General features: G+C 41.4%; 1 protein-coding gene across 3 annotated transcripts in view; it reads right to left on the reverse strand.

Moving 5' to 3' along the window:
* Positions 1-720: 720 nt before the first annotated feature.
* Positions 721-26,407, reverse strand: part of LOC121451480 (zinc finger protein OZF-like) — a 31,166-nt gene continuing 5,479 nt past the window's right edge. The window contains exons 3-9 of one of the 3 annotated variants that reach the window (XM_041656999.1): positions 14,150-14,310; positions 12,723-12,877; positions 11,981-12,069; positions 11,064-11,190; positions 7,573-7,656; positions 6,346-6,419; positions 721-5,925 (exon numbers count right to left, since the gene is read on the reverse strand). In XM_041656999.1, coding sequence (XP_041512933.1) covers positions 4,513-5,925; positions 6,346-6,419; positions 7,573-7,656; positions 11,064-11,190; positions 11,981-12,069; positions 12,723-12,747 — 1,812 coding nt within the window. In that variant the 5' untranslated portion in view covers positions 12,748-12,877; positions 14,150-14,310 and the 3' untranslated portion in view covers positions 721-4,512. Of the gene's footprint in view, positions 5,926-6,345; positions 6,420-7,572; positions 7,657-11,063; positions 11,191-11,980; positions 12,070-12,722; positions 12,984-14,149; positions 14,311-26,407 lie in introns of those variants that run through there. The other 2 variants (XM_041657001.1, XM_041657000.1) reach the window with 2 other exon arrangements.

The raw sequence follows: 26,407 nt of genomic DNA on the forward strand, positions 1-26,407 counted from the left end.
TTTCCCCACAAGAAACCACTGCATACTTAAAACTGAAGTAAAAGCTCTTTACTAAATCACACTGCCAAATAGGGCTATCACCCAAGTAAGAGCTGGCATCAAGTAGACAATTTCACTAATTTATGTACACCTTAGGGTATTTTATACACTGTCATCCTTAAATCTTTTAGGTCCCAGCCCCAGATTTCATTTCACATTTAAATAGAGACCGGAGACTGCAAGTCTGGCTACCTAAGGAGGTGGGAAGACTCACACAGCAAAAATATTGCCAAAATTATTGAAGCATGCCAGTATTGTACTTTTCAGATGATGTGACCTAGGGTCCTGTCCTTCTGGCAGAATTATGCTTTTCTCAAGAACAGAACTTATAGCTGTTATCTGTTGTGACCCTGTGCTGCCCCCTGCACCTGCCTGTTAAAGGTATGTTTTTTGGAGATGGACTAAGGGCTGACTCAGACAGTCCTGGTGAACAAACATTTACATACAAGCATTGCGAATTTGCATTTATCTAGCAGGCTTGAGTAACATACTTGGGGTATTTCAGGGAGGGGGGCAGCAGCACTTCCTTAGCTAAGTTCTCTTTTTGCAAATCTATTACTAATAAATCCTCTATAACATCAATTCTGTTACTTTGACTTTCTTCTATGGCAGTGTAGGTCTCTATGGCTGTGATGCTGGCTGTATGCAAACTCAGAAAGAAACAATATTAACAGATTTTATTTTAAAACTGAATTTAATGTTTTAGAATAGCAACTAAAAGCAAATGGAGTACATAAATTTCAAGCACTGGGTAAAATTTCAATGAAAACATCATTACAAAGAGAAGGTACATGCAACAAATACAGAAGAAAAACAAGTTGCTAAAATTCCAATTTGTTACTAATTGCATTATACATAATGGTCTAAAAAGAATTGTTAATCTGGATTTTTCAAGTATTCAGAGTTTTAAACTTCAACTAAAGTATGTATAAAAGACATCTACAACTGGGATATAAGTCAGTGGTTAGCATGTGCAAAGCCCTAAGTTTGAATCTTAGCACCCCCCCCCCAAAATTTTTGTAACTAAGGATACAAAAAGAAAGCTTATATATAGCCATGTAAATACCTACCAGAGTCAATGGAATAAAAACTATATCAGAAAGTTTAAATATTTCAAGACAATTTTGCCCTCCCAAATTATTTATCAGGCCCCCAACTCCACCTCTGGTTGCATTTGGTTTTGTTTTTTCTGTTTTAATCAGGGCTTTTGTATTTTTAAAACAGTGTTTCACAAAGTAGCCTAGGCTCAAACTACCCTTAAATCTGTGATCCTCCTGCCTTGGCTTCCAATCCCTAAGATTACAGAGTGTGTCAACACACTCTGCTTGAGACAGATACAGGCCAAAAGAATACTGGATACTTTCAAGGTTAACTCAATGTAAATACAAAGAAATCACTGCAGAATGAAGATAGACTCAAAGTAAAGTTAGTTATACAACCAGGAAATATTAGGAATACAAGAAAAAATAAATTTTTGTTTCATATGTCAAAATGAAAGCACACCTAAGAAAAATATACTCAAGAAGATTTTAAATTATAGTGTAAATATTAGGTGTCCTATAAACATAAAAGATTCCGAAGAATTTAAGAAGACAGAATACAGGTACCCAAAAGTATCAATTATTCTAGCTCAGGAGAACTCAACAAATTGGGGATTTAGAAAAGTGAGGAATACACTTCACTGTAGTATATGACACTGTTCTAATCTACAGGTTTTTAGCTGTAAAGTTTGTTTTAGTGGTGCTGAGGACTGAGGGTCTTGAACACTGCTAAACAGGCACTCTACCTGTTCCATACTCCATTTCTTCTTGCACAAGGAGGACTTATATGCAATGTTACTCAAGGATAGCTATGATAATCTTTATGTGAATAAATGGCTTAAATTGTAGCTCAGTGGCAGAGTGCTTGCTAGTCCTGGGTTTGTTTGAGTCCCCAGCAATCATACAAAACAAAAATGATCCTTATGTCCAAGTTGGATACATCTAGGAATTTAAGGTTAATATAAAACAACTAATATATCATCACTATTAATAAATGACTGCCTTTATTTTAGAGTCCTTTTACTCATTCCAGTATTTATTAGGCATTATGAACCAAGGAAATCCTAGGTACTTTACTCTTACCAGCAAATGAGTATGGTCATCACAGAGGACATAGGAAAAGCAATTCATGAATCCAAGAGGAATTTTACTTCACAAATAAAGAAATACTATAAAATCATTATGCAAAATTCAGATATTAAAAAAACCCTTCTATCTAATAAGCAAATCAGTATAATGGAGAGCATATATCATTATAATTCTACAGAAAAATATGCTTTTACTACTTTCACTAGTGTCCTGGACATCATACTCATTTCTGTAAAAAAAAAAAAAAAACAACTAAAATAGAAAAAAAATACCATTATTATCTACAGATATGACTACCTATCTGGTAAATCAAAAGAATCTATATGTACTGTTGACCCTCTCAAATTCTGGTTAAATATACACCGCACATGATTGTCCAGGTAGGGTCTTTAGAATTTCATTTGATAGTCGAGGGTAATAAGTGGAAACCTCACCCAACAAGGCTGCAATCTTATCAGAAGAGGAAAAAAGCCTCATCTCAGGCTTTGTCATGTCAAAGTGATCGCATGCCAGGACGAGTCTGCACCAGAGTCAAGCATGCTATTATTTTTAATGTGTGTGTATGTGCATGCTGGTGTGTTTACACATTTGCATGTGGCATGTGAAAGCCAGAAGATACTATCAGGTGTCCCCAATCACTTCCCATTTTATTTATTGAAGCGGGGTCTCTTGCTGCACTGAAGCTCATGGATTCAAGTAACCTAGTTACCTAAATCACATGAGGATTCCGTTCCCATCTTGTTTCCCAAGCATTGGAATTACAGGATCCAAATTCTGGTCCTCAAGTTTGCATGGCAAGAGCTTTTCCCTCTGAACCATTCACTAGCTCCCATGCTCTTCTTGTATGAGGAAATAATTTGCTTTACATTATCTGTCCAGGGCTGGAGATAAAAACTAGCTTTGCATATGCTAGGCAAGGACTTTTACCACTGAGCTAAATCCACAGCCCTAAAATTTTATCCAGAAAGTGGTGAGCTAATGAGAACATACAGTAATACATAGATACACGAAAACGTCATGCGGACCCCATACCATTCTTTTAGAGTGAATGTGCAGACCTTGATTTCTGCTGTTCTGTGTGATGTGTGTGAAAGCTGTGGCATGCATGTACAAGCAGAGGACAACTTGCGGCAGCTCTCTCTCCTTTCACAAGACAGGGTCCTGGGATCGAACTCAGTTCCTGATTTCATTTAAACCAGGTAAAGCACATTTACCTTCTGAGCCATTTTGCCAGTGCTGGCTATGGTGTTTTATGATACTGAGGCATTGCAGTAAAACATACTTAAAACAGATACAAGTAGCTTAAAAACTACTTGAGGGATAGGTACAGGTTATTCTGGTGAGGACTCCCTTAGGAAGGAGGAACATGAAGAAAAACTAATCAGTGATGTGTAATGGTAACAAAGACATTACATATGCAATGCAGAACTGTTATTCTTGTAATTTGTGTGAAGCTAGAGATTGTGATAAAACTGGAAATTTATGTGACAGCTGTAATTCAAAAGGAACAACCTGATTCCTCTTGAGTACTTTTAGTAAAATGTAAAAGGAGAGACCACTGAAGCTAAGAGGGAGTTGTTAAACTCTCAGCTAACCCACATTACAGTAACTGAGAAATCTGTTAAGAGCCAGCGAGGGATGCAGCTTAGCAGCAGAGCACTTACCTAGCATCCATAAAGCCCTCAGATTATCAATCTCAACCACACTGAGAACAAAGTTACTGCCACTTCAATCAGAAACAGGTCCAAAAGGTAGGATAGAATGTACTTTCTGAATTTTATGAAGGAACACAGGAATAAATCTGTAAATAGATTGGCTACTAAGAACGGATGAGGACTAATTCTTGGGATGCTTACTGGAATCAGTGGGGTCAAAGTAGTTGCCTGGATTGTGTCTTTCCACAATCCACACTTGTCCTATATTACCTTGGCTTGTGAATTTTCACATTAAAAAGACACTAACCCACAAAAGGGTCCAATCTGTTTCATTATTTCATAGCAGTTAGAAATGTTATAATCACTAAGAGTCAAGCATCAGAATGAGGCCATCTTGTATACTGGCCTCATTTATGACCCACAAATGCTCAGATTCAGATATTCATGAAAAGGTTCCAGGGATGTAGCTCAGTGATTGAGTGCTTGCCTAGCATGTGTGATATTCTAGGTCAATCCTCAAAACTGTCCAAAAGAAGAAAAGTTTGAGGGGGCACCTAAATAATCCTATTTCATAAAATTAGGATGATGTCTAAGGCCAATGTGAGCCATTATAACCCACACAAAGCAGCTAAGACTAACTTGATGATCTTTGGTGTCACTGTCAATATTTAAAGGTGGCAACAGATGGGCTAAATAGTAACACTCATACCCTCACATTGATAGGGCTTCTCTTCAGTGTGAACTCTGCTATGTTTCCTTAGACGTGAGTAAACAGCAAATGCTTTCCCACACTGTTTACATATATAGGGCTTCTCTCCAGTATGGGTTCGCATGTGAATGTTAAGGGATGTGGAATATATAAATGCTTTCCCACATACATTACATACAAAGGGCTTTTCGCCACTGTGAATTTTCAAATGTTTTGTGCGATGGGAGGAAGTTATGAAGGTTTTCCCACAATGAACACATTCAAAAGGCTTCTCTCCTGTGTGAGTTCTCACATGATGAATCAGGCCAGAGGTCCTGGTAAAGGCCTTCCCACATTCCTTACATTCAAAGGGCTTCTCTCCACTATGAATTCGTACATGTGTGGCAAGGCCTGAGTACTGAGTGAAGGCTTTCCCACACTCCTTACATTCATAAGGTTTGATTCCAGTGTGTGTTCTTATATGTTCAGTAAGCTGAGTAGATCTAGAAAAGGTTTTTCCACATTCCTTACACTCGTAAGGCTTTTCCCCAGTGTGAACTCTTATGTGTTCAGTGAGGCCTGACCATCGAAGGAAGGCTTTCCCACATTCCATACATTTGTATGATTTTATTCCAGTGTGAATTCTAACATGATCATTAAGGTATGACATATTTTTAAAGGCCTTTCCACACTCCTTGCATACAAAGGGCTTTTCTTCATTATGAGTTTTTACATGTGCAGAAAGTCGAGAAAAATTAGCAAAGGACTTCCCACATATCTTACATACTTTGGATTTTTCTTCAGTATGAATTGAGACATATTGAGTTAGGTGTGAGGAAACCGTGAAGGCTTTCCAACATTCCTTGCAGTCACAGAATTTTTCTCCAGTGCACATTCCCATGGGATTATTAAGGCATGCAAAATATTGAAAATCCTTTCCACATTCCTCAAATTTGTAGGGGGTTCTTGCATTGAGAATTGGAAGATGCATAGCAAAGCTTGTGGGATGAATAAAACCATTCCCATATTTATTCCAGTCAAATGGTTCTCCTCCATTCTGAGGCCTCATATCTGCCTGAAAGTATGGCTGATTAAAAAAGACTGTGTCATAGTCTGTGCATTCAAAGGGTTTCTCATTTGTGCTAGTGCTCGGGTATATGATGTTTGGCGTCAGACTGAAGATTTTTCCACACTGATTAAGCTCAGAAATGTTCTGTCCAGTAGAGGTTTCCTTGAGCAAAGAAAGAATGTCTTTCCCATACCAGTTACACTCAGAACTGTATCCTTGGCTCTGCATGCTCACCTCTGGGTTAAGGCATAATTGTTCACCCAGCACTTCTCCACATGGCTTAGAGTCACACAAGTCACCTTCACTGTGGTTTCCTGACTGTTGAGGAAGGGCTGAATCAGCTACCTGAAGACACAAACATTTTTATGTTCATTATGAGCTTTACAGTTTCTTTTCCATGCATTTATTTCCTGACCTCTATTTTTTCCAAACTGAATGACAAAATTCCTTGGCCAAAATCGTGATGACTGGCTAATTACATGCATTTCTTAAAAAGGTATAAACTTCCGTAAAATTGCTAAAAACTTCTATGTCTAATTATATATGTAGAAATACATACTAGTAGAAACAATGAGACATAATCTTTATGGTATATTTGGGGAATTTCCCAATTCATGATATCCCAAATAGTTCTCCAGAAGTATTAATTCCTCTTGGGTATAGACTATTCATCTCAAATATCTCTCATCTCAAAGAGTTTTCTACAGAGGGACCCCCCCCCCACCCTTTTTGAGTATGAGGGAGAAAATCCTTTGCTGATCTCACCATTTCTACTGCACTGGAACTTGGCATCTTAAAGTAATCCGGAAGCTCTGAATCATCGGGTTGTAATTCCAATTCTGAAGTTAAACAGAAAGAGAAATGTAGAAAGTTCAGAAAACAAGTGGTATGTACAAGAAATTCAAAGGTGGTAAGGGTTATTTGTCCTTCTTTTCAAATTAGGCACATTAAAAAAATAAAAATGAGGGCTGGAAAGATGGCTCAGACATTAGTGGCTAAGGAAAACAAAGAGATGAGGAAATGAAGTGAGACAGGCATGATAGTGCACGACTGTGATTTTACGGCCCGAGAGGCAAAAGCCAGAGAATCTTAAGTTCAAGAGCAGCCTGGGCTATATTACGACACTTTCAAAATTAGTATCAGAAAACAAGGAAAAGGGAGGAACAGGGGGGATGGCTAGTTGGTAAATCAAGAAGACAGAGTTTGAACCCTACATAACCCACTTTGAAACACCAGGAATAGTGATAGATGCTAATAATCCCAGCACTGGAGCAGCAGAGAAAGACAGATTCCCTCAGGCGCATTGCTCAGCCAGCCTCACCCAGTTAGTAAACCCTAGGTCTGTGACAGGCCTGGTCTCAAACACCTTGTTACCAAACTTGAAAATCTGAGTTCAAGCCTTGGAAATGAGAAAACTGACTCCAAAGTTATTCTATGACCTCCATAGGTGTGCTGGGATGTGTACACACACACAGACATGCAGACAGACAGATAGACATACACACTCTCTCCTACATGTGAAAGAAAGTAACTGCACAGATTTAAGGATTTTGTTATGACAAAAATTTAGCGACAGAACTGCTCAGTGGGTAAAATGGTTGCCTCACAGGCCCTGACCCCGGGCTCAATTCCCAGCATCTCCAAAACAAGAACAAAAAGCTGCAATAAAAAAAAAAAAAGAAAAGAAAAACGATAAAATTAAAAAAAAAGTAGAGTCAACATTTTATGTATTACAAACTGATCCTACAGCAATTACAGCAACAGGAAAGTCAGAAAGGTCTGGGAAAACAGTTAATATTGAAGGAGTAAACTTAGGAAACGGAACACATGGTGTTGTAAGACCACAGCTACGCATGAATAGAGAGAAACAACAGATTATGTAAAATGGAAGATATCTCAAACTCTGAGAAAAATGGCTCTAATCAAGTTGTAAGAAAACTTGATTATGGTTGATAATACTGAACTCAAACAGATTTCTACATGCATACTCACGTTGAGGAACTGTAATTTCCACCGTCTCGAACTCTTCTTCTTGTTTTAACCAGGGGGTCGGACTAGGAATGAAGAACTGACATCCTGTATACACAGAAACATGAGTGGAAGAGTTTCAAAAATAAGATGACAAACTTTCATACCGCTAAGGAAATCACAGTTCAAATGAAAGCAAAGTAATTCGTTCAAAATGAGCAAAAATACAAATACAGGGGAGAGTGGGATGTAGTTTAGTGGTAAATGCCTGCTTTACGTGCCCAAGGCTCTAAGAGCAATTTTTAGCACCATAAAAGCAAACACAATGTTCCTATTTCTGTGTCCCAAAAAGGACCCCTGAAAGTCAAATGCAAGTTAATATACACTTTCAAGAGGAGCTGCATAGAGCATTTACTAGCATTTCACTACCCTGAGATTTCATCTCTGCCCGCCCCCAAACAAGTCTACTAAGTGGTGTATGAAACTTGAAATCTCATAACTTGGGAGGATGAGGACAAAGAACTCCAAGTTTGAGGCCAGCCTGGACTATACACAGATTTTATTGCCAAATAGGAGAAAGTCACAATGAGGGGAAAGGAAAGAGAAAGGAAAAGGGTAAAGAAAGTGGAGAAGAAAAAGGAAAACAAAAGAGTAAGGAAAAAAAGAAAAAAACAGGAGATGTGGTGCACACCTTTAATTCCAAAAGAAAGAAAACAAAATTAGAGTTCTCAAAAAAGAAAAAAAAATGGCTAAAAAATATCTTTTTTAAATGTCCATTATTAGGAAGGATCTGAGAAGGAATAGTGATGGGTAAAATAGAATCAAAATGCGTTACATGAAAAAAAATTAAATGTTCAGCATCGTTAGCATTGAAGAAATGTAAATCCAAATGGCTTTGAGATTTTATCTTATCCCACTCAAAAAGACAAAGATCAGCAAATAACCAGTAACAAGTGCTGAAGGGGAAGAGGAGAAAAGGGAGCCCCATCCACTGCTGGTGGGTTGCAAACTGACACAGCCACCATGGAAACCAGTGTAGAGAACTCTCGAAAAGCTAAAATACATCTACCATATGACCCAGCTATACCACTCCCTAGCATATGTCCAAGGACTTGAAATCCTACTCCACAGACAGTTGCTCAGCCATGTTCAGTGCTGCTCTGTTCTAGGAAGTGGAATCAAGCTAAACGCCCTTTAATCAATGAAAATGTGGTCCATATAACTATGACAGACATGTTATGTTCTCAGATCGGAGGCACCCAGATGAGTACACAATCTGGAGCAGCTGTAGAAACCAGGAAAGTAGAAAGAACCCTTGCTGGAGTCAGGAGAGTGGGGCAGTAACAGAAAGAACAGAATTTAGGTGATCTGAAATGGGAAAAAAAAAAATGGGGGACGGGCTTTAATTAGGAAGAGGGAGGGAGAATATACAGAAGGAGAGAGGGTAAAATAACAGTAAGGATATCTGAAAAAGCTTTAAGGAATCATAATATTGACTACCTAAAAATACCCATTGTACACCTAAGTTGGTGTGTATAATATAGGCACACGGTTTAAATGAAGTTTTCCGACCTGAACTGACAATACACCCTCAAATAGCCAAGACCATCTAACAAAAACTCAACATTGGATATGAGAACTTTTGAGTTGTGGAACAGGGTTGTCCAAGAGACTTCAAAAACACTACAGATTATTGTTGCTGCCCTTAGTTGGCCCATAAAGGCAGAAGGTTAAGTCCCAATTGCTGATGACACCAAGCGCCTCAGACACAAGGCCCCTGATCCCTGATCCAGAAACGACTGAATGTCTCCTACATGAGAACTGGTTTTCATGGTACCAGAAGGCGCCATGCAAGCTTCCAAAGCGGAAGCAAATGAGTCCAACCCAGCTATGATACCTCTGAACCACAACAACAACCAGCGTGGCATGATAACCGTAAGGACAGAAAAGTGACACGTATACCCTGAAGGTAACATCAGCTCTCTAACTGGCCTTGAGACTCCCTGAGAGTAAATCATACCTAATACTGGAAACTGTGGATCCTGCAGAATCTACAGTCACCACTTAGCAAATCAGCATAATCTAACTGTATTCTACATATTTGTCTTATATCCCACATATAAGGATAGTCCTCACCCCCAAAGAGACTTCTCTTTGGAAAACAATAACCCATCAAAATGCTGATGTCACAATGGATACAGCTATAAAACAACTCCTGCACCTAAGGTTCAGGAGACATTTCTACATTTTGGAAGAAGAGGATCAGAGACTTTGCTGTAATTATATCTTTTAGTAATGTCAGAAGCTACACCCATAAATTACCAAGAACATGACTGTCTAAATGAGCTGGTCAAGGAGAACTCCAACAGACAGGCTCATATGGGAGGGGCTCAAGGAAGCTCATGAGGTCTCAACCCCACATAGAGAACTACAGACAACCAAGGTATACTAAGAGGGGGAGAAGACCACAGCAATCGGTTACCCAATCAGTAAACCTGAAAACGTAAATATAAGTAAAACTATGCAGACTTTGTAGACTGTAATTATATATTTAGGAATACGCATACACACACCAACAATTAATGAAAAGAGACCATGAATTTGAAGGAGGGTGGGGAGTATACTGGATGGAGGAAGGGGAGAGGAAAGAAAGGGAAAAGAAAAGAACTGCACTGTGGATTATTATGTATCATGGTAAGAATTGTATTTGTTGCCGGGCGGTGGTGGCGCACGCCTTTAATCCCAGCACTCGGGAGGCAGAGGCAGGCGGATCTCTGTGAGTTCGAGACCAGCCTGGTCTACAAGAGCTAGTTCCAGGACAGGCTCCAAAACCACAGAGAAACCCTGTCTCGAAAAACCAAAAAAAAAAAAAAAAAAAGAATTGTATTTGTTGGAGCTGGGAACATGGCTCGTGATTAAGAGGGTTTGCTGCACAATTACAGGAACCTGAGTTCTGATCTCAGAAACCCACATAACAAGCTGAGCATGATCTTGAATATGCCTGTAACTACAGTCCTGTGCAGGAGTGCGGGGTAGACAGGATTGATAGGGCTGAGTAGCTGAAAACACAAGAGCTCTAGTTCAGGGAGAAAGCCTGCCTCAAAAGAATAAGGTAGTGATAGAAGAAAACAACAAATGCCCCTCTCTGGTTTCTGCATGACAGCATGTGCCATGTGCGTGCTTACAAAAAGTCAGTTTTGGGTTTGGTTTTTTGTTTTGTTCTTTCTTTCTTTATTAATTTTTTTTTTATTATATAGCCTTGGTTTCTTAGCCTGGCCTGGAATTTGTTATATAAACCTTAAAACTCAGAAATCTACCTGTTTCTGCCTCTTCCTCAAGTGCTGGAATTAAAGGTGTGAGTCCCTCGATCCCACCAACACACAAAAGCAGTTTCATTTTAAAAATTGCACCTATTCCATTATACTCATAATTAACACGATCAATTCCTAACACATTAAGAAGCATGCAGTATGTGCCTGTTTCATAAAAGGTAATGAGGAATGTGGCAGCCTTACCTACGGAGGTCAGGTTTTCGTAGTTCTCCAGCATCACCTCTCTGTACAGGTTTCTCTGAGTCAGGTCCAGTAACGTCCACTCATCTTGGGTGAATTCCACAGACACATCATCGAAGGTCACTGAATCCTAAACCATCACACATATGTTGGTTTGAGTCTTGCTAGTACTCGATGGAAAATTAGGAAGGTAGACCTAATACCTATCCATGGTTCTCAAGATCAGCCTCAATCCAGCTGCAGGAATCAATGGCCCCAGGAACTCTCTCTAACCTCACTCTGCTGACCTTCTACTGTCACATGATTTCAGCAGCACTTCCTAAGCATGACTTCTACCAGCACAGCCAAAGAGACGCTCTTCTGGTCCTACTGTCTCACTGCAGTATGTAATAAGTAGATCATCTGAGAAAAGGGTGCTCTTGCCAGTCTTATCATATGCCAGAGCACTCAAGAAAACAAAAAACATATAGGTATCACATGAGGCTCAGGGTTAGTAAGTAGGTCTACGACAGGGGAGGAAGGCTGAGATTAGCCAGGACTATTGAGTTCAAGGTTAGGCTATATAGCCAGACCTTAAATAAAACAAAGAAATAAAAAGATTACCTAGTCGATTGGGGATACAGCTCAGTGGTAAAGGATGTGCCTAACATGGCTAAAAAGGCTCTGGTTCAATCCCCAGCCAAGCAAACACAGTACACAGCAATTACAGAAATGCTAGTATGGTTTGCAAGGTAACATGTCACCAATATAAGGCTCTGCTCCCTAGGAAAATCTATCAGACACACTTTAGCCCCAAGGGAAAATGCATTTCCTTTAAATCCTGGAGGGTGAGTCTGTCTAGATTCTAGACTCCAGAAGGAAGAACATCTAGATCACAGATGAAAAATTCTATTTGGTACAATGATATTCTTTCTTTTTACCTGGTAACAATTTGCCTGGTTGTCAGTCACTGTCTCTTCTACCTCTGTGTTTTCTTCATAGATGTAGATAGGCTCTCTAGAAAGAAGGCCTGATAGGAAAGAAAGACGGCATCAAATCCCAGAGCCATGAAGTCATTTCACTCTAGTATGACATTCCCCTGTGATCTGCACACTCATCATACCACATAAATACATGTTCCTACCAAGAAATGCCAAAGCACTTCCGTCTCCTCTGGAGTCAGGGAAGCAGGCTAGGAACTGTGCTACCTGCTGAGGAAGGGAGTGTTCTCACTTAGCAGAGAAACTTAAGATGTGAAAAAAACTGACTCTGGGGCTGGTGAGATGGCACCATCAGGCTAGTCTGAGTGCTCGGACCTGATGCCCAGAGTTTGATCCCAGGATTCCACAACAGAAGGAGAAAATTGACTCCCAAAAAAATCCTCTGACTTCCACATGTACCCTCACTCACACAAATACATACACACAATAATAATTAAATAAAACAAAAAGTAAAAAGAAAAACATGACTCTAAATTGCCCCTGGTGACAGAACTCATGACAATTATACAGCACCTCTTCAGAAAGCATACACACCGGGACCCTAAATCACAGAGCACTATTATGTGACCCATTTCAGTTCTTTGTGAATGAACACACAAGACTACTGAAGCCCTGCCCACTGGACTTTGCTGTACAGGAGAGACCTAAAACAGTCTAAAAAAGAGCTTCAACAAGGACTTACCATGGGACAAATCAATGGCTGCCATCCCGTGATGCTGATGGTGAAATGTGCCTGAACACTCCCTTCCCTGAGGCCAAGATCACTTCGGGACAGCTTATGAATCTAAGTGGACAGAGGCAATCTCCATTCCTCTTAATACAGGGTTATATGGAGTCCTGTTCACATCAATCATTAATCAACAACATCGAACGTCAGTCAGCAAACATCACACAATAGTGCTCACTCTCTGCAGATAATATATGTGAACCCACCAGCAAACATCTGCTTACTAACAATAGCCATACTCATTTACATTTATCAGTTTTGTCAGAAGATGTGCTAGCACCTTTACGTATCTAACTCCCATGTTATCATAACCATCCTACACAGCAGATATCAGTAGATGTTACCCACACTAAACACCCACATCCAGGCAGCACTAGTCTAGTATTACCTGCTTGGAAATGAACCGAGACTTGATGAAGCTGAGTTTGTCCAGAAAGTTTGATTTCCTATGACCACTATTGATCCCTAACATGACCAAACATGGGCCCACCACAGCACTACTCAGGATTCACTACTCCATATGTAAATGACTACTTCATAGCTACATACTATGACTTAATTTTAAAAAACTAAAACTGAAATGTTTTTAAAAATTAACATGACTGCTATTTGACAACTCTTAAGTATGTCTGGTGCAAGGCCCGATGTCACACACTTGATACTAGCACTTAAGAGGCCAAGGCAGGAAGACCGTAAGTTAGGGCCTCACATAAAGATACCAAGTTAAGAAACAAAAACTGGGGATGTAGGGGTGGCGCATGCCTAAATCCCAGCACTCAGGAAGCAGAGGCAGGCAGTTCTCTGTGAGTTTGAGACCAGCCTGACCTTCCTGGACAGCAAGGGCTACACAGAGAAACCCTTTCTCAAAAAAAAAAAAAAAAAAAAGTCTCAAAAAATAAAACAAGAAGTTTGGAAAACCTTGTCTATTTGAATCTATCTTACTTTTCTTTTCTTTCTTTTTTAAGGAAAGTATCTCATATAGTGTGTTATAAGGGCTGGCCTTGAACTCATCATGCAACTTCTGATCCTTCTACTTCTAACTCACAGCTACTAGAACTGCAGATGTGTCCACCATGTCTGGTTTATGTGGTGCTGGGAACTCAAGGCCTTGTGTATGCTAGCTAAACACTCTATCATGGGGCTACATACCCAGTCTTGTGTAAACTGTAAACTGTACCCAGGGCCTCATATAACCTAACCACATACTCTACCACTAATCTATACCCCCAGGTTCCAAATCTTTTAAAACTACTAACCTCATTATCATAAACATAAATCAAATGTCTGGAAAAGAAAGTAAGCATCTAAATTTTATATTATGTACTAAAATGGTATTTTCAATATACGGGTAAAAATAAAAACATTATTACAAATAATCTTACCTCTTCTATTTCATTTACTGTAGGTACTGGAAGTTTATTTCAGGTCTGGCTTATTCTTTAATTCTTTCAGCAAATTATTAGGAAGTCCTATTCCTGTGGTAGGCATGAGCAGAGCAGGGAAGGATACAGAAAATATCCTGTTCTGTAAAGATCTAGAAGTCCTATGGGGAAATATAATCATAACATAAGTGCTACAGGGAAAATCAAGCAGGGGAGGAGAAAGTCCTGCATATATATACACAAAGGAAGCACAAAACTGCAAACTGGTTTGGGACAAGATAGCAACACAGAAAGAAAACTAACACTGGCTGCATCATCTTTGACAAGAGATTAGAATAAGAATTGACAGGGATTTTGCTTTTTAAAGGAATTGAGGGCAAGAGAGATGGTTCAGTGGTTAAGAGCACTGCCTGCTCTTCCAGAGGACCTGGGTTCAATTCCCAGCACCCACATGGCAGCCCACACTATCTGCAGAACACACCCAACATTTGCCTCTGACCTCTGCACATACACACACACACCATACACACACACCAACTCAGAGCACATTTCAAGCACTACAGTCTTGGTTGGAAACACTAGAATAATATATATAAAATAATAAATGCCCTTTCCTGTTCATACTGGTACAGAGTCAAGGACTGGCCGGAATCCGCCCAGCTCTTCAGTATGCAGACCTTTTAAAGTAAAGAGTACCAGGTGTTTTAGAAATAAAATAAGTATTAAGTTTGCCCTTTTCTTCTCTATCCAGCCTCCCGCCCAACAGGAAGATGTGGTTGGCCTTGAACACAGTCCTGCCTCTACCTTCTGAGTGCTGGCATAGACTGAAGTCCCTCTTCTCATGATGCTAAACCACTGAAGCTGAATCCCCAGCCAGAGAGGTTGATGTTTTTGTTTTCAAGATTTTTTTCCATTTCTTCAACAATTTCCTTCATTTTTTCTTTTATTGTTACCTTGCCATATGTATTTTAAAGATTAACACTTTAAAAACACACACAAAAGCCCATGAAAACCAGGTATGATTGGGGAGGCTTTGCAAACCTTTCAAGACAGAAGTAAGAAGACTTCAAAGCCAGTCTGGGCCAAATAGCAATAGTTAAACAGAACAAACCCAGACCTGTAATTCCAGCTACTGGGGCGGCTGAAGCAAAATGACAGGATCAATGATAGGATCAAAGCTCAAAGCTAGCTTGGCTACGAAATGAGTTCAAGGCCAGCCTGGGCAAGTTAGTGGGCTCCTGTCTCAAAAAGAAAAAGAGGGCTAAGGATGTAGCTCAGTGACACAGCCCTGCCTAGCACATGTCACACCCCAGGTTCAATTCCCAGTATCCAACCCCCACACACACATGCAAAAATAAGGGCCAATGAGATGGCTTGGCAGGCAAAGGTTCTTACTGCTGAATCTGGTGTCCCACATGGGAGACTGAGGGAGCTGACTCCTTACTGCCACATGCACACTGGCGTACGTTCTCTCCCCACAAATGAGATGTTATAGATCCAACAGAACACATCTTACCTAGTGTTCTACACAGTGTGCTTCACCAAACCCTAAGAGTCTCATAGCCCATTAGCCACCAACAAAATCCACCCTCACAAAATCCCTATGCAGCTTACTCTCAGCGCTCCTTACAGTGGGAAAGACACCCAGTAAAATCAAATGAACCACAATATCATCTGTGGGTGACTGAGCTGCACTGTCAACTATGGCTCCTGTCTTGGGAGGCCGAACACATGCTTTTAGCTGCCAGGAGCCAATGTTGGGATAGAACGTAAGGGCTCATGCATGGTAGTAAGTATGTTCCCACAATATCCCCAACCATGATGGTATGTTTTGTTGAGATATTATCTTATTCCATAGCCCAAGCATGAGCACACCTCACAACACCCACAAAATAAATAAATGGAAAAATTAATTTTGTAAGTCTTAAAAAAAAAAAAAAGCTCTTTTATTTACTTATATATGTGGCTGTACTTGCCTGTGCAGGCATATGTGGAAGCCAGAGATTGCTATTTGGAATCTTCCTCTATGGCTCTTATTTTTTGAGACAGTATTTCTTACTAAATTTAGACCAGACTGTATTCTAGACTGGCAGGGCAGTGGGCTCCAGGAGTCCAGTCTCTGCATCCCTCTAGCACTGGAGTTACAGCCCACATCACCACATCCAACATATTTTTTTAACATGAGTACTAGGGACTCAAACCCACCCACGTTCCCCGCTTGCAAAGCCATCTCCCCAGTCCTCAGATAGTCTTTTAAATGTGCTTAACACTCAGCTCCACCATCTAAGACCTGCCAGGTGTGATGGTGAATACCTGTAATTCCTGCACAAAGGAGGCTGAGGCAGCCTTGGCTACATAGCATGACTGACCCAAAACAAATAATAAATTAATGAATTTTTGAAAAAATTAGAAGGAAGAAATACTACAAGGCTATTAGTGCAAACACAAAATCTAACAGGACAAATGACAACCATGATCAATATCAAATGTTTCAAGAGAAAATTAGGGCACTGGTCAATATATTGTAAACTGGAGAGTGAGTCTTCATGAGGTCTTCGAGGATCACTCTGTCAGACTGGAAAAATGATGTGAACTGAAGATTTATTCACAGGTGCTAGAGAGAAACACCATACAGAAAAACAGGGAACCACACACAACAAAGGAATTGTAGCAAATTGGAGGACAGCTGAAAGAAAGTGAAGGCCTACAGAAAGGTTCATGTCAGAAGCACGATTCCTAAAACTGCATGTTCAGAGGCAGGGTTTGAGACTGACGGCTCCAGAAGGCTCTGACCTCATCAGTGTTTCTGTCACTGTGAAGAAACATCCTCACTGAAGTGGCTTGAAGAAAAATGTATTACAGCTCACAGTTCTAGAGTACAGCCGACCCTGGCCAAGTCACGACAGCAGGACCTGAGACAGTCAAGGAAGCAGGCGTGGATACTGCTGCGCGGTACTTTCCTCCCAGTCCAAGACAGAACCATGCTGTCTATTCAGGGTGCCCCCGCCCAAATCTGCCTGATCTCTCCCAGGTATACCCAGAGGCTCATTTCCTGGACAATTTTAGGTACTATCAGGTAGAAAATCAGTATAAACCATCACAGGCAGCCTTACTGAAAGATGGTAGATATTTCCGGGAGACCCAGCTGGAGGAAGTAGGTCACTGGGGACTCCCTTTGATGGGTGTGTCTTGTCCTTGGCCCCATCCTGTGGTTTTTCCTGTTCTGGCTGCCAAGAGGTACAACACAACCTCCTTCACCACGCTCTTGCATCTTGATGCTCAGTCTCACCTAAAGCCTAAATCCATGGGGCAACAAGATCACGGACTGAAACTTCTAAAACAGTGAGCCTAAATTCATCTTTCCATGAATGTTGCACATTTCTCTCGCATTTCTGTCACTGAAAAACACAGGAGTCTTTCCTGAGAGTCTGGGTGCAAAAGTTGTGGAGGGATTTAATTGATAATTAGGTCACTATCAGTGGGGCAATGAAAACAACTTGAGGCACAGACCGTCCTTATCACACTAGTACGTCTGAGAGACTTGCCTGAAGGATACTGAGGCATCAAGAAAGTATGAAGGTTTTACAATGAGCAGCAAGAAGCACTGGCTGCTCCTCCAGTCACTACGTGCTAACCCACACAGTGGCTAACTACTAGCTCTGTAACTCTAGTCCCAGGGGATGAAATGGTCTCTTCTGGTCTCCATGAGCACCATGTATGCGGTGTACAGACATACATGAGGGCAAAACAATATACACATAAAATAAAGGCTTAAAACAAATGTATAAGCTGTACAGTGGTGGCGCATGCCTTTAATCCAGCATTTGGGAGGCAGAGGCAAGCAGATCTCTGTGAGATCAGGCCAGCCTGATCTATAAGAGTTAGTTCCAGGACAGGCTCCAAAGCTACAGAGAAAATCTACCTTGAAAAAACAAAATAATAAAACAGAACAAAATTGTACAATGTAGGGGAGGCGGGGTCTGGAGAGAGGGCTCAGTGGTAAAGAGTGGCTGTTTTTCCTAAGGAACTAGGTTCAATCCCCAGCACCCACATCAGGCAGATCAAAGGAAACACGACACTTTCTTCTGGTCTCTGCAGACATCTGCACTGACATGTACATCTCTACATGTAATTAAAAATAAAAGTCTTAAAAAATTTTTATAATGCAAGTGGCCAGGGATATACCAGTTAGTGGTACTTGCAGAGAATCACAAAAGCCTGGATTACACTCCTAACACTACGTAAACCAGGCACAGCAGGACAAACCTCTAATCCTAGTACTTAGGAGGTAGAGGAAGGAGAATGAGAAAGTCAAGGTCATCCTCAGCTACATAGTTCAAGACTAGTCTGGGCTACATGAAGCATCATCTTTAAAAACTGAAAGTTACAAAACAAGTTGTGCCTGGAAGCTGAAAAGCAAGATTGACTCTGAGGCCAGCAAGAGGAAAATACGAGATGCTGTCACAAAAAGGAAAATAGGTAGAACTCATTAGCAGAACACTTGCCTAGTATTCTTGAGGCAGAGGATGTCATGATCAGCACCACAAAAATATACAATGAAAGTATACAATAAACTATGCAATTCAGGGGCTAAAGAGGGCTCAGAGGTTGAAAGTATTTGCTACTCTTCAGAAGGATCTGGGTTCAATTCCTAGCACCTACATAGCATCCCACAACCATCTGTGACTTTAATTCCAGGGAACTTGACACTCTTCTGGCCTCTGAAAGCACTTCATGCACAGACATACATGCAGGCAAAACACCCATACAAATAAAATTAAAATTTTAATTAAAAAATTAAATGTATTCTTCACAATGTATTTAGTGAAGAATAAGAAGGGTGGTATGGAGGGATCTCTTTGGACCCAAACAAAAGTCACACTCTTAAGCTTCCAGGACACCCTGAGCTTCCTTGACCAGGAAAGCATTATGACCACTGCTTGTTCAGAAGACAACCTTTGACCTACTTGAAAACCCTCATTCCGGAGAGATTATCTGGAAACAGGGAACTCATTTTTCTAATGAACTTTCAAAAGCATTTGCTGTTGTCACTAAACTCACAACTATTAAAAAAACTCAGGGACAATCTACTGTACAACACAAAAGCCATTACCCCACACAATAGAACTGTGTGCTAGAAATACAGGTCTCGACACACCATGTTGTACAACACATCCACTGAACACTAACAGGTGAGACAGCTAGTGCAGGGTGTGGGTATGAGTATGTGTATGTGACTACAAGCAAGACATGTGCACATGCTGAAGCCAGAGGAGAATGAAAGGATGTCCTTTGACCGGTGTATAGACAAATACACGCACACACACAAAATAAGGAAGTCACCTTTGGCTAATGAGTGAGTTCTAGACTAGCCTGGGATACATGAGACCCTGTCTCCAAAAAATTAATTTTTGTATCCTTAATAAATCCTTGTATAACTTTTCCCAGGTACAGACTACGTAACAACAAATTAAAAGGAGGAATATGCAATATGGCTCAGTAAGGAAGAAACCCAAAAGTAGATGCACATGCCCACTCTCACACATACACAAAGAGAGGGACACACATACAACTTTGGGAGGTGGTGTTTGAGATAGGGTCTCACTAAGTAGCCTTGGCTGGCCTGGTACCCACTACGTGGACCAGGGTGGCTTCGAACTCATAGATCTGCTTGCCTGTTCCTGCCCCCAAGCACTGGGATTAAAGGCTACAATGCCTGGCATAAATTAATAATTTTTGAAGAAAGATTTACTTTGCTCAGTTCCTGAGGGATCAGCCAGGAGTGCTTGGTGCACATGCTTGGGCAGAATATCACTGTAGCAGGAGCATCTGGGAGACAAGGTTCTTCACATGTGACAGGCAGGAAGCAGAGCAACACAGTAACAAGAAGCTAAGGCAAGACACAACCCCCAAGAACATGTCCAAGCCTTTCTTCAGTGAGGTCCCATCATATTCCAAATGGTTACAAATGAAAACTTTGAATCCATCAATGGATCAAAGTATTCATTAAGCTGAAACCTTCATAATCTAATCCTCTCTGGAACCACCCTCAGAAATACGCAAGCTGTGCTCATTATTCGACTGGACATCACTTAATCCAGCCACACGGACAGGCTCCCTCGTCTTTCCACAAACACAGCAGTTCACGCGGGATTTATGCTTGGCTACATCTCCCTTAACACAACATCCACCATGCTCATCCATGTTGCCGCAAACGACACAGTTTTCTTCATTTTAAACCAGTCTACAATCTACTTTTAGGAATTCCAGTTTTAACCAGGCAGTTGTGGCACATGCCTTTAATGCTAGCATTTGGGAGGCAGAGGCAGGAGGAGAATCTTTTTGAGTCCGAGGCCAGTCTGGTCTTCAGAGTGAGTTCCAGGACAGCCAGGGCTACACAACAAAATCGTTGGGGGGTAGGGGGGAGTCCAGTTTTAAATGACAACTAGGCAAGAAAGCGCAGGCTGTACTGTAAGCTTCTCTGGCATTTAGCTTAGATGACTTTGCAGACCAAGGAAAGCAGGGTACTGTTAACAGTCTCTGACAAGGACCGTGAGCAAAGTCAATGGACAGTTTTCAGGTAACATGGACCAAATCTGTGACCTTCTGGATGTCAAAAGGAAAATCTTAGCCATGTCATATAATAAATGCTGAATAACCACAAGATATCAATATGTCAAATGGCTAAAATTTCCTAAAATTATTGAGGCACCTGACCCACCAAGCCACATATTTGGTCATGTGACAACAATCTGCCATCAACAGAACAGTACAGAAAACACTGTACTCAAGCTGAGTGGGGCAGTGGTGTACACCTATAACCCAAGCACTCAGGAAGCTGAAGCACAAGAATCGATGCCAGCCTGATGACTACGCCAAGACAAAGAAGACACTAACTGGGCTGATGTGACTCAATGGCAGCATGCTTGCCTAGCATACATGAAGCCTTGTGTCCCTTCCCTAGCACTACAGAAAACCAGGGGTAGAAATACGTGCCTATAGACTCCACACTATGAAGGTAGAGACAGGAGGATCAGGGGCTAAAGGTCATCCTTAGTGTTCAAGGATGGCCCGGGCTACATGAGACCCAATCTCCCACAAAAAGGGAGGAAGAAAAATTACAAAACCCTAAGGTCTGTCACTCCAGCGAGCACAAGTAAACTATGAGAACTCATGGCAGACTGTGTGATGGACAGCTTAGCACTTGTTTCAGATGTGTTGTTCCCAAACATCAGACAAGACCCACTTCACTTCACCTATCATATCAGCACCACTGGGAAGGAGAGCAAAGAGATAAAGGTCCCACCCAACTCTGGAGAGCTCTATTACCAGAAAATTATCCCAGTGCTGAGAGCTGAGGAGTAGGCAAAGCATATGCCATGCAAGCACAAAAACCTCAGTTCAAATCCCCAGAAATCATGCAAAACCCAGAAGCAGCAACAGCAGTATGAAGGTCTGTAATCCAGGGTGCCTACAGGAAGGTGGGAAGTAGAGACAGAAGCAGCCCAGAAACACCAGAAAGCCCACTGGACATAGTGGAAAAACAGACTCAAAACATGGTAGAAGGCAAGGACCCACAGCTAAGTTTGCCAATCACACACATTCATACATACACACACACTCACCCGTATACATAGATATATACACATGCACTCACACACCCCACACGCACCTACACACCCATATACATAGATATATATACACACACCACATGCACCAACACACCCATATAACATACATACATACACAAACACATCTATATACATATATATATATACACACACACATAAACAGACACACACGGAGTTTTTTAAGTGAATGGATAAAATATATAGTTAAAAAAATCCTCTCAGTAAAGAACTTCAAACAATGTTTGTTATCTGCCTTGCAAGGAGGCCCATCATGAGGAGTTGCCAATCATTCATCAAGGGTACAAAGACCAAAATGGTGATAAGGACATCTGTATGAGCATGGGGTCCACACTTGTAACTACAACACTTGGATAGCTAAGGAATTCCAGGTCAGCCTGGGCAACACAGTGAAACTGTCTGTCTGTCTCTGTCTCTGTCTCTGTCTCTCTCTCTCTCACACACATACACACACACACACACACACACACACAGAGCAGATTGTGACCTGCTGAATCCCATCGCAGGTGATCTAAGAGAACCCAATCACTGGGTTAAGAATGCACTCAGTGGCACAGAGTGCTCATCTCCCAAGTTCAAGGCCTGGGTCAGCCTCAGCACAGGGTAAAAGCAGACTGAGTTGTTTGCAATGTACCTTGGAATTCCTCCTCCTACTCTAACTAGCCCTTCACCTTCTGGAGGAGAATCCAGAGTAACTTAACCCCTGGGACTCTTGAACACTGACACACCCAAGGGGCTGGAATTGTTCCATGGGTGACAGCCAGAAATCTCCCCTGCCAAGATGAACTGCTAGAGGGACCTAAAGGGACCAGGCAGCTTGAAAATGTCCTTATCATCTTCCGCATATTCCACTTGGGGGATCCCAAGGAACTAGCTGGGTATATTGACAAAGCTCAGAGTTGTGGGCCAGGGAGACAGATCAGCAGGCAAAGGTGCTTTTGCAAGGCCTAATGACCTCTCTGGGACCCACTGGGGAAGAGAGAAATGATTCCTTAAAAGTTGTCCTCTGACCTCCACAGGTAAGCTGAGGCACATCCTCTAGACATACAAAAATAAAATCTAATTCTAAAACACTGTAAGGGTTCCTAATACTAAGTCAATCAAGACATGTATAGATTGCTGACTGAGTAGGTTATGGGGAAACAATTTAAAAACTCCTGGCACCCCTCGTGGTCCTGAGTTCCTTGCTCGTGCTCCGTCTCCTTCTGCTCCTGATTTGGACCTTGAGATTTCTGTCCGGTGCTCCCATGTGGGTCTCTGTCTCTGTCTCCTTTCATCGCCTGATGAAGGTTAATATTCATGAGGATGCCTATGTGTTTGTCTTTGGATTCACCTTCTTATTTAGCTTCTCTAGGAACATGAATTATAAGCTCAATGTCCTTGGTTTATGGCTAGAAACCAAATATGAGTGAGTACATCCCATGTTCCTTCCTCTTTTTGGGTCTGGCAGAGGTGTACCCACACACTGAGACAATGGGGATGTTCTATCGGGAACTCACCAAGGCCAGCTGGCCTAGGTCTGAAAAAGCATGGGATAAATCCGGACTAGCTGAACATAGCGGACAATGAGGAATACTGAGAACTCAAGAACAATCGCAGTGGATTTTTGATCCTACTGCACGTACTGGCTTTGGGGGAGCCTAGGCAGTTTGGATGCTCACCTAACTAGACCTGGAAGGAGGTGGGCGGTCCTTGGGCTTCCCACAGATCAGGGAACCCTGATTGCTCTTGGAGCAGATGAGGGAGGGGGGACTTGATCGGGGGAGGGGGAGGGAAATGGGAAGCGGTTGCAGGGAGGAGGCAGAAATCCTTAATAAATAAATAAATTAAAAAAATAAAAATATAAAAACTCCTGGCAGCATCCATGAGATTCCTGTGTCCACACTATAAAAGATATGCTCCTGTGTGTAAAATGGAAGCAAATGCCTTTCCTACCAGTACAATTTGCCAAGTTCTAAACTGGAAAAAAAAACGAACAGACAAATATGAGTAGCTGCTCTGCAGTAAACAGAAAAAGTCAAAGGCAAGACAAGAATATACATGAACAGACACACACATACTTTTGTCTCTTGTTTTTAATATGTATGTCTCTATGGTTTGCATATGTATATCCATGTTCACACATGGGGCACTGTTATCAGTCAGGGTTCTCTAGAGGAACAGAACTTACAGAATGAATATAAGGAGAAGGTGTGGCCCAGACTAAAGGTAGATAGATCTTTCCCTCCCCACAAAAGCTGGATTAAAGGTGTTTTTTCCTACCTCAAAAGAGCCAGATTAAAAGTGGGTGTTCACACTTCAAATGATTTAATTGAGAAACATAATCCCTTGGGGCTGGAAAGATGGCTCAATGTTAAGAATACTGACTGCTCTTCCAGGGGACCTGGATTCAATTCCCAGCATCCACATGGCAGATCACAACTGTCTGTAACTACAGTTCCAGGGGATCTGACAGCCTCACACAGACATGCATGTAGGCAAAGCACTAGTGTACATAAAATAAAATCAAGTAAATATTTTTAAGGAAGGAAGGAACAGAGAGAAAGAACAGAAGGAGGGAGGGGGAGGAAGGAAAGAAGGAAGGAAGGAGGGAGGGAGGGAGGGAGAGACAGACAGACATAAAGGAAGGAAGGAAGGAAGGAAGGAAGGAAGGAGAAAATTCCTTCACAGGTATAGAAAGAAAGAAAGAAAGAAAGAAAGAAAGAAAGAAAGAAAGAAAAATCCTCACAGGTATACCCAGCGGCTTGGGTTTTCATGAATTCCAGATGTAGTTAAGATGACAACCAAGAATTGCCATCACAAACATGCATGTAGGTGCAGGTGTGTATGTTAATGAGGCCTGAATTTGATTATAAAGAGTCTTCCTCGGTTGATCTCCATCTTATCGAGAGCTTGCTGATTCAGCTAGTCTAACTGCCAGCTTACTCAAAAGATCCTTTTATCTCTGCCTCCTGAATACTAAAATTATAGACTGGCTGCCACACCCACCCAACATTTACATAGGCTCTAGGGATCCAAACTTCATTCTCCAGAACCCAGAAAGGGCTTTAACCACTGACCCATCTTCCCAGCCCAAGATTCCATGTTCTAGTACACAGTAGATGTCCCTCGAGTCCCTGGGCAATAGGATCCAAGAACCCTGCAGATCCCAAAATATGCAGATGATAGGTTAAAAAAAAATCATATTATTTATGTATTACTTATGTATTTCTTGATATGATATCATCACCAGATTACTCACAATATCTAATACAGCTTTTAGAATGTAGCGCCATTGGCAAAGTACTTGCCTATCATGCATGAAGCCCTTGGTTCAATCACTGGACAGCAAAGCACAAGCCAGTATTGGCATATGCCTGTAATCTCAGCATTAGGAGGTGTAGACAGAAGATCAGGAGTTCAAGATTACCCCTGGATATTGAGTTCAAGGCAAGGCTGAGCAACAAGAGAGCCTGACTCAAAGAACAAAACAAAAAGCCCTACTATAATATACATGCTATGTGGTTGTTATGCTATATTAAGAAAATAGTGATAAAAAGTCTATACTTATACAATATTGATGCAACCACCGAGTCAGGAAAAGATAGCAGGCCGCTGTAACACCAGCACTTAGGAGGCTGAGGAGGGAGGAGTGCAAGTTCAAGGCTAGCCTAGACTACACGGTGAGTGCCAAGACAGCCTCAGCTATATAGTGCGACTATTTTCACCCAACATACCTGCACACCCACTCCACCCCAAAAAAACACCTCCTGGGTGTGGTGATGTATGCGTGTAGGCCAGCATGTAGGAAGAGGACAGTGAATGTGAGGCTATTCTGAGCTGCAGAGCAAAACTCCCTCTCAAAAAAAGATGCAACAAATGCCTACATCACATACATCAAACAATGTAACACTTCCTTCTGACATTGAAGGCTGAATCATGACTTTACATGGCATGGTCTCCCCCACAGAACACATGAGTACACATGAAATTGGCTTTAAGCCAAGAATTTTTGCCTTCAGTTCTCTTTTAGATTCAAGGAAAGGTATTCCTCAGATGACACTGGAAATAAGATTGTCACCTGGTCATCTGAGCTGTGTCTAGCACCAAATATCTAATCAAAAGGCAATGGGGCACTAACCCACTGGCTACAGCAATTGTTACCAACTAACAAAGGAAATCTGGAGTCCAATATATTCCCATGGTGCATAAAGTTAACAGAAAGTTACAACTTAAAATAAAACAAAGAAAAGGGGCTGCAGAGATGGCTCAGTGGTAGGGAGTGTGCACTGCTCTTAGAGAGAATGGGAGTTCAATTCATTCCTAGCACCCGTGTTGGCAACTCAACTCCAGGGAGATCCAACTCCACTGGCCTTTGGAGACACACACACCTAAAAATCTATAAAAAGAGAAAGAGAATGAACATATTCTTGTTAAAGGAAATATGGAAACAACTGAAAAGCAACCACGGTGGGGAGGGGGATAAAAGCCAGGGGGTGGCACACATCTGCACTATTAACAACTGGGAATCTGAGGCAGGAGGATAGGAACTCAAGGCCAGTGTAAGCAACATGGCAGGAACTGCAGTCCTTTCCCACTGTTTTTTTTTTTTATTAAAGATTTCTGTCTC

Source organism: Microtus oregoni, unplaced genomic scaffold (genome assembly GCF_018167655.1).
Source record: "Microtus oregoni isolate MIOR12 unplaced genomic scaffold, Mior012 000008F_ref0000371, whole genome shotgun sequence".
In the NCBI taxonomy this organism is placed as follows: domain Eukaryota; kingdom Metazoa; phylum Chordata; class Mammalia; order Rodentia; family Cricetidae; genus Microtus; species Microtus oregoni.